General features: G+C 26.8%; 2 protein-coding genes across 4 annotated transcripts; one reads left to right on the forward strand and one right to left on the reverse strand.

Moving 5' to 3' along the window:
* Positions 1 to 715: 715 nt before the first annotated feature.
* On the forward strand, positions 716 to 3,840 carry LOC126899458 (probable dimethyladenosine transferase). Its single transcript, XM_050674412.1, has 7 exons — positions 716 to 994; positions 1,064 to 1,250; positions 1,579 to 1,746; positions 1,811 to 1,946; positions 3,093 to 3,314; positions 3,460 to 3,566; positions 3,783 to 3,840. The coding sequence occupies exons 1-7, from the start codon at positions 946 to 948 to the stop codon at positions 3,823 to 3,825; spliced, it is 912 nt and encodes a 303-aa protein (XP_050530369.1). The 5' UTR covers positions 716 to 945; the 3' UTR covers positions 3,826 to 3,840.
* Positions 3,841 to 3,909: 69 nt separating this feature from the next.
* LOC126899457 (meiosis-specific with OB domain-containing protein) lies at positions 3,910 to 7,476 on the reverse strand. 3 transcript variants are annotated; one of them, XM_050674410.1, is made up of 10 exons: positions 7,267 to 7,476; positions 7,022 to 7,197; positions 6,217 to 6,345; positions 5,970 to 6,045; positions 5,457 to 5,649; positions 5,174 to 5,327; positions 4,882 to 5,070; positions 4,645 to 4,807; positions 4,379 to 4,574; positions 3,910 to 4,297 (listed from the first exon to the last, which is right to left on the reverse strand). In XM_050674410.1, the coding sequence occupies exons 2-10, from the start codon at positions 7,140 to 7,142 to the stop codon at positions 4,109 to 4,111; spliced, it is 1,410 nt and encodes a 469-aa protein (XP_050530367.1). In that variant the 5' UTR covers positions 7,143 to 7,197; positions 7,267 to 7,476; the 3' UTR covers positions 3,910 to 4,108. The 3 variants fall into 3 exon arrangements, with proteins under 3 accessions (XP_050530367.1, XP_050530368.1, XP_050530366.1); XM_050674411.1 differs by having other exon boundaries at positions 4,645 to 4,789; positions 7,022 to 7,476; XM_050674409.1 differs by having other exon boundaries at positions 7,022 to 7,476.
* Between the last annotated feature and the right edge of the window lie 1,141 nt (positions 7,477 to 8,617).

Below are 8,617 nucleotides of genomic sequence, written 5' to 3' on the forward strand. Positions count from 1 at the left end.
TATTCACTGTACCTACAGTGAAAATGTAGGTAAACACTGATCTTTCTATTATCTATTCTAAAATCTTTTTTATTTCGATATTCTAGTTAATAGGGGAAGGGGTTCTAGGAAAATAATTTAAAACATCAAAAAAAAAATTATTATTTTTTTGTTACTATATTTAACTTTACGTTCCGAGGGGGTTTTGTAACACTACGGTTTCCTACTATATTTGTCTACGGAAAAGGGTTTCTATTGTTAAAAAAATTATACTTCAACAAACTTCAAGTTTATATTTTACAGCTGTTTTTTTATATCAAAATATTCAAAATTCTGGTTACTGATCAATATCGTGTATGTAAATTTAGTACTTATTATTTTCCGAAATAATACAAGATGTTAATAATATAGTCCAAAATGGTATTTTTATCATTCCTGCATTATATCAATTCCGAAAAGTACGGTTCCTGATGTTTTACGTTCCTATTAAATATCATTCCAACAAATATTCCAGTACTGAATAAATATTTCATCATAAAATACCTATTTTACCGAATAATTGTTCCCGATTCGTACACACCCCTGATAATTTTAGTAATCAATTTTGCGATTTATTGACAATTGAAGTAAATTTTATTCGAAGCAATCAATTAATTGTATTTTTCGGAATAATTCTCATCGTAATTAAATCCAAATTTTTGTAACCAGATATTCGCAGTAAGTGTTGTTGGAGAATTTTTCTATAATATAGGAACATTATCAGTTTGTGGCATACCGTAAGCTTATAATAAATATATCTGGGATATTCACCATTAATTGATGATAGTGAGATGTGTTATCACAATAACATTGTTAACACCATGAAATTAAAAAAACGTGTGTTCATATTTTGATCATAGTGTTAATACAGAGAACAATTTAAACTTGTTTAAATAAGTACATATTTAATTTTAAATAAGTTACACAATGCCTAAAGTAAAAAAAGAAAAAGGACCTAGTGCCTATGGCAAACAAGGTAAATTAGGGTTTGTTAAATAATTTAAAATTTCCACTGTAATTATTATACATATACAAAATTATATAGGCATTATGTTCAAGAAGGACTATGGCCAACACATATTGAAGAATCCTTTAATTGTTCAAGGAATGGTTGATAAATCTGGCTTATTACCTACAGATACAGTATTAGAAATAGGTCCAGGAACGGGTAATCTTACTGTCAAACTTTTAGAAAGAGTCAAAACTGTTATTGCTTGTGAAATAGATATACGGTGAGTTAACGTAACAAATACTTTTTTTTAATGATAATTCTTATCAATTCAATATAATTATAAAATTACTTTACTAATTAAAGTAGTAATTACTTTAATTAGTAATTTATAAATTATTTATAAAACACATTTTTTTCTTGTAACATCAAAAATATTTTTCTGTTCAAATTTTTATATTATCACATTCAAGAATATAATCTGAATTGGTAAAAAAATAATTAGAAAAACTTAATTTATAAATGAATATATTTGTTCATTTAAAATTATTCTTCTATTTAAATTATTTAATTTGTTAATGAATTTCTTAATTAATAATTTGTATGTGTAGTCTTGTGGCCGAGTTGAAAAAACGTGTTATAAATACTCAATATCAAAATAAATTACAAATTCGAGTTGGAGATGTACTTAAATCTGAATTACCATTTTTTAATGTTTGTGTTGCAAACATTCCATATCAAATATCATCACCTTTAGTTTTTAAACTTTTACTTCATAGGTAATTATTTTTTTTATTTATAACAATAATATTTTCTGATTTTTATTGAATCTACTTAATATAGGCCTTTTTTCCGGTGTGCTGTACTTATGTTTCAAAGAGAATTTGCATACCGTTTAGTAGCTAAGCCTGGTGATAAATTATATTGTCGGTTATCTATCAACACACAGTTATTAGCTAGAGTTGATCTTATAATGAAAGTATGTTGAACAAATATAATATTATATTTTAATATGACAAATTTTTGGTTATTTTTTTAAAATACATAATGTAAAATGAAGATGTATGTACTCTTTAAATTTTGAAAAGTAGGTAGAGATTAATAGATATAAAATTGCTTATAATTTTTGTTTGTATATTTATAATTCTTAACATTTAATAATTTCTAGTGATAGTTATTAAAAAGTATAGTAAAAGGGGGTTTATAACTTTATTATGTTTGGAATTTGTTATCAACTGATATAATTAATGTCAGAGTAGACCTACCGTAAATTTATTCTAATTTTTTTCTGGCCCTGCTGACTAAAAATTTTTTTACCAAGTATGAACTATTAGGTGTTGAAATAATTATTATTATTATATTGTATTTTGGGAGATTGTGTCAAATGGAAGTTTAGCATAGGGATGGCCAATCCCAAGTAGTTGGGATTAAGGCGAGGAAAAGAAAAAAGAAGATTATATTGTATTTTTATCTTTCTGTAAATCTTTATCTGAATAATATAAATGATGTGTATTTATAGATGTAACAATTAATAAACTACTTAATAGCCAGGTACCTAATTAGATTTTGTGTTTACTTTCAGCAGTTATTTTTTTAAAGTAGTATGAAATAAAGACAAAAACTTTTGAACACTTAACAAACAGACCTACAGAAAGCTGTTTGTTACTTTAAATTAAGAGTCAAATTACAAAAAAAACTAGTCACAAAATTACTCTTCGGACCCACTTACGTGCACTTTTATTTAAATCTACCCTTTTTACCTTTAAGGTATTAGGATGTAGATAAATTAAGCTTGGAATTTTTTTCTATGGAAAATAAATTAGGACCAAATACTTTTAAATTCTCTATTGAAATTTTCTGGTCAACATGCTTAACTTATGTGTCTTTTTTATTATAATTATAAATAAGAATCGAGGGTTATATAAACTATAAAAGCTAATTAAATTTATAATAAATAAAATAACTTGGTAATTTTGAGTTCTGTATATATTTTTGATGGGTATTTTTTTTATAGAAACACAATTTATAGTTGAAAAATAATAGCTGTAAAAACTTTAAATTCTTACTATCACTAATATAAATCAATTATATATATTTTTTGAAATGAGTTAATTAATTTTTTTAGGTTGGAAAAAATAATTTTAGACCCCCACCTAAAGTAGAATCTAATGTAGTAAGAATTGAACCTCGGAATCCCCCACCCCCTATTAATTTTCAAGAATGGGATGGATTAACTAGAATAGCATTTTCAAGAAAAAACAAGACCCTTGGTGCAATTTTTAAACAAAATGCTGTTGCTATAACTTTAGAAAAAAATTACAGAGTGTATTGTTCTTTGAAAAATCAGGTTAGTTGTGTATAAATTTATAATTAAATAATGAGAAATATTTTCTTTTGTTTTTTTTATATAATTATATATTTGTTCAAAATATGTTATGTTAATGAATTAATGTTCTATTTTTTAAATTTTAAAATACAAAACAAATAAATAGGAAATACCAGAAAACTTTGACATTAAACAGAAGTTGGATAATATTTTGAATATGAATAATTTTTGTGAAAAAAGAGCAAGAAAAATGGATATAGATGAATTCATTGAGTAAGTAAATTCATATTTTATAATTATAATGTATGAATTTTATATTTCAGAGATAAACTATCACAATTTAAATTTTATTCGAATATTAACTACTTTTGTAATGTTTATTTATTGAGCTTTCCAAAAAAGTCTCAAGTTATTCTCCAAAAAAATTTGTGATACTTCCACTCTGTTGTACTGAATTAATTAAGACAAATATTTATTTTTTATTTTTAGGTTATTGCTTGCTTTCAATAAAGAGGGAATTCATTTTCAATAACTTTTTTTTGTATTTTCTTTAAATACATACACTCAAATGTTAAGTTTTTATTCTTAGAAGTAATTTATTTGTAACTGATCTGTAGTAGTTATAAATACTATTTAAAATTATTTTTAATTTATATATTATTTATAAATATATGTATAAGAATATTAATTAACATGAATAGATTGCTTAAAGTTAAAAAAAAATTAGATGTTAGACATTTTACAAAATTTTGAAATTTGAATTGATTGACTAACATTGAAATGGTCACTCATAAAATGTTAAAAATAATTTTTGATTAAAAAAGAGGTATTTCTGATACATATTGAGAAATGTTTCCTTCATTTCTGATACTTACAACTGAAATTATTGATTTCTTATCAAGTTGATTTTTAGGAATAACTAATTTTACAGCACAGTTTGTTAAGAGATATTTCCATTTAAGATCTGTTTTTTGTAAACAATCCATTTTTTTATAATCTTCTACCTAGATAATGTGTCAACAATTATATTAGCTATGTCATCAAATTTCATTGATATTTTATTTATAAATAAAGTGTTAATTTACTGATCCTAAAATGTTAGTTGCAACAATTTCAGTTAATTGACAGTTTTCTAAAGTTCCAGTTGAATCAGTTAAAGAAATCAGAACATTAAATACACTTTGAATATTTTCTACTCCATATTTTAATGTCATATTTGAAATACACTCAAAATTGTGACAATTTTCATAGTCATTTAGTACTATTGTGCTACATAATTTACTATATAATTAATTTTAGTGTCATTAGTTCAATAAAAGGAATATTAAAATTTCATTATTAAAAAATTAACCATTTTTTTTTTACTGAATTCTTAAGTTCATCAATATTAAATTTAGTTATCACTGCATATACAATAGCAGTGAATTCTTGCATTCCTTCCATATCCATTTTTAACTTGATATTTTTGCATGACATTACATTGACAATAGTTGTCACTATTTTATAAAATTTGACTTGATCATCATCAATAATTGTCATTTAATAATTATAATATTAATATCTACTAATTTTAAGTATTTGTATTCACCATCAGGAATTATACTTGAAATGTTAATTCTTACTGATGAACCAATAGAACATGATATTGAAAAGTTTCTTAATGATTCTGCTTCTTTTATACTTGGATTTTCTGTAATAACTGTTTTACTAGTCACTATAGCAATCATATTTTTTTTAAACTCACTCCAATCAAATCGTACATTCTCTAAAAGTAAAACTGTTAATTGGATATCATTATTTTTCATGAATTTTTCACATTTACTTCAATATTTGTTTAATTTAAATAATTTTAAAATTATAACAATTAATTATTTAATTACTTGTTTGTCTTGGAATCCAAGAATAAGACTTATATACTACTTCTTTATTCCAAATTAATAAAATCAAAGATGAGTGTGTTTTGTCCATAACTGTGATCTCCCTTAAAATACAATCAACACTAGTTTTTGTTTTTATATGTTTGGTACTGTGCACCTTAAAATGTGATTTATTTTATTTATAATAATTTAAACAATATGATAACAGAAAAAGCTGATATTATTTGTTTGATTTTTATTAAAGTCAAATTATAATTTAAAAAAAATTGTATTATTGTTAACTTACATGTCTTACTGCTACCATAAGACTGCAATATTTTCCACAAAAAGTTTTTCCATTTGAATGAATATCAGCAATAACTAGATAGTTACTAAGTGATTGGGTTGGTAATTTCATAAGATAATGATATTGGATTGAATCATTTTTGTCATGTGCAATTATTTGAGAACAGTTTTCATACAGGGTCAAAGAAAAGCAACTTAAAAAAAATGTCATTAAAAAGGTTTATATGCTCATTTTTTATACAAAAAAATTTAAGAAAGAGAAAAAATTAAAGTAGTAGCTCCAAAAATGAAATTTTAGTAGCGATTATGTTATGGCGAGTGAATAATGTACATAAACTAAATAAAGGCCACATTTAGGAACTATGCTGCCCGTGTACTAAATCCTGCCGATTCTAATGAGCTTTTTATTTTGCTTGATAAAATTTTTCTCTGCATCGCAATCTGTTCCCCTTAGATGCGATTCTTGTTTAAATTAAGACTATGTTTTGTAACTTTTCATAAGTTTTTGACCTACCTTGTCACTGTGGGCATAAATCGATCAAATTGACCTTCATTTGGCTTCACCGTTACTTTTGCATTTATTATATCCACTAAAGCAAAATTTGTTATAACATATAAAGAGTGTTCAGTAAGTAAGGAAACAGATAAATTGTTACAAACAATGAGATTAATAGAAACCCGTTTCCTTACTTCCTAAATACTATATACTATATACTATAATATTAATAAAAAATAATTCTATGAATTAACGTTCTAGTTACCGACATCTCCTATTCTGAAGGTATTTTTCATTTTTGTTATATACTTGTATGAACCCCAAGCAGTTATATTAAGAAAATCTTCAGGCGAATCACGTATTGTAAATGAAAATACGTACCAAGTTTTATTATCTTAATTAGAAAACAATTATTTGTCAAAAAAGTGAATTTATTACATTTAAGAATCTAAAAATAATTTTTATTTGATTTTGGATTATGACTCCAATTTTTCATCATTATTATACTGGTGTAATAAGGACATTATTTTGGGGAATCTGTCTGCATTTTTTTTTTACAGGCCCAGATTAGTAAGGTGAGCTATTGATAAAATTTCGATTGCACCGATTAAGCTCTAGTCAAAAATATTTTGACTTATTATATTATACTAAATAAGATTATAGTCAGGGGCGGGTTGAGAGGTCAACGGCCAAGAGGGCACAATAATTGTGGAAGCCTACATCTCTCCAAAAAATATTTATTTTACTTAAAAAAAAATATTGTAATATTTTTATAAAAATTTTAGTCACAAATAGCAATAATTGTTAAAAAAAATTACAGCAATATTTTAATTATATTAAAATTTATAAGAGTTTTCAGTTAAATCTGTTGCACTCTTTAGAAAATATTATTTTTGACAATATACTTTTAATAATTATTCTTTTTTACAATTTTAAAATTAATATTAAAAAATATTAATAATTTCTATGAAGTAACAAATTTTCTGTTGTCAATTAAATATCAACAACACATTTATAGTAGTCTATTCATCTTGCGTACTAAATATTAGAATTAATTATTTTTAACTTACTTTTTTTAGAAACAATTAGTCTTGAACTTTGCTTTGCTATTATGATTCCAACTAATATAAAATTAGACGTTCCTAAACCAATTGAGTTAATTTTAAGTTTCATAACTCCTGCTGTAGCCATACTACTCAATCCAATAAGAAACTTAATGTTGTAATTTGTCAGTTGGCTTATAAAGCTACACAGAAGAGTAAATGATGATCTTAAAAAAAAAAAATCTCTTTACTTTTTTCTTTTAACTATTTACTTTTTATTATTAATCAATTGTTAATATTTAATTTTAGTAGAATATATGTCAGGAGTCTAAAGATTTAAAAAAATCTTAATTATAGCAAAATTTTTTTTTCCAAGAAAATAGAATAAGTAAAACTATTCTATACAACCAAAAAATTTAGGCGAAAACCGTTTGTGAAAATGAGTATAACAATAACCTGGTTTGTGGTATACTGTGTAATGCATTTCAAGAACGAGCTAAGATAATAAATTACTATATTACCATCAAATACTTCATGGTAAAATAAAGTGTGTTTTGCGGTGCAACACTCTTACTCGTTGTAGTATTTTGTTAGGTTAATTATAGTAAGCATTTTAAACTCTAAGTATCAGTGATATTAAGTTAATTAATCTGTCACTCAATTTTAGAAAATCGTTAAACAAAAAATTTAAATATATTTTTCTAACACGTTCATCGAAATTAGTGGGACGGCTTTAAAGACGTATCGTCCACCACAGACTTCCAAAATATTCCAAAAAGTTATATGATTTGGTGCAGGTGAGTTAATTATATATATTATATTATTATGCGGTAGATATATCATAATAACTACTGATTGATTGATTAATTGATACTAATAAACTAATTATTAAAAATTGCGGCGTGTTCGCATTGTCCTATCTTCTTTAAATTTTTATTTGAAGTTATCTGCTGTATGGCTTTCTCACTTCTCTACCGCCACTTTATATTTCGAAATTAACGATTATAACTCATACCGGTCATTTAAATACACGGCTTCCGTGCGTGGCACTTTTGCCCGCAGTTTCGCCGCTTTCTGGATTCTCGACGTCGTCTGCGGAGGTTTGGACTCAGCCGTCGTATCCTCCTTCTTCTTCCTGGTACCCGTCTTGCGTCCTACGACTTGGGTCCACAGTGGTTGTTTAGCGGGAGCAGCTCCCACATCCCACTCCTCAGACTCCACGTCGTTTTCCCGGTTCACCGCCAACCGGTCGGTTGGCGTCTCGTTGGGCGCAACAACCAAATCGGCGGTAGTACCCACGGCAGCGGGCCGTTTCTTCTTCCTTTTTCTCTTCTTCTCAGACACCTGGGGTCCTTTTGGTATAAAGGCCGGTGGGTTCTCGACGATCGTTTGCGTCCCGACTTCCTTGGCCGTTTTCGGGAGCGCTACTTCCGGCGCCCGCGGCTCGGCTTTGGACACCGCTGAGACTTCCTGGTGGATCCTGGACGAAGGAGACGCCCTTCTGCGTTTCTCCTCATCCAGGATCTCCTCCAGGTGCTTTGTCGCCATTTGCACCTCCTTGTGCACCCCCATACCCCGGCGTTTGTCTATAACCCCTCGAAGCACAGCCACTTGCGCGGCTAT

This window comes from Daktulosphaira vitifoliae, unplaced genomic scaffold, assembly GCF_025091365.1.
Source record: "Daktulosphaira vitifoliae isolate Bord-2020 unplaced genomic scaffold, ASM2509136v1 Scaffold_2, whole genome shotgun sequence".
Classification (NCBI taxonomy): domain Eukaryota; kingdom Metazoa; phylum Arthropoda; class Insecta; order Hemiptera; family Phylloxeridae; genus Daktulosphaira; species Daktulosphaira vitifoliae.

Coding starts and splice junctions, on each gene's coding strand:
- LOC126899458 (XM_050674412.1), top strand. CDS start 946: ATGCCTAAAGTAAAAAAAGAAAAAGGACCTAGTGCCTATGGCAAACAA. Junction 1,747..1,810: donor TTTAAACTTTTACTTCATAG/GTAATTATTTTT, acceptor TACTTAATATAG/GCCTTTTTTCCGGTGTGCTG. Junction 1,947..3,092: donor GAGTTGATCTTATAATGAAA/GTATGTTGAACA, acceptor TAATTTTTTTAG/GTTGGAAAAAATAATTTTAG.
- LOC126899457 (XM_050674410.1), bottom strand. CDS start 7,142: ATGGCTACAGCAGGAGTTATGAAACTTAAAATTAACTCAATTGGTTTA. Junction 5,650..5,969: donor TTTATGCCCACAGTGACAAG/GTAGGTCAAAAA, acceptor ATTTTTTTTAAG/TTGCTTTTCTTTGACCCTGT. Junction 4,575..4,644: donor AATTCAGTAAAAAAAAAATG/GTTAATTTTTTA, acceptor TTAATTATATAG/TAAATTATGTAGCACAATAG.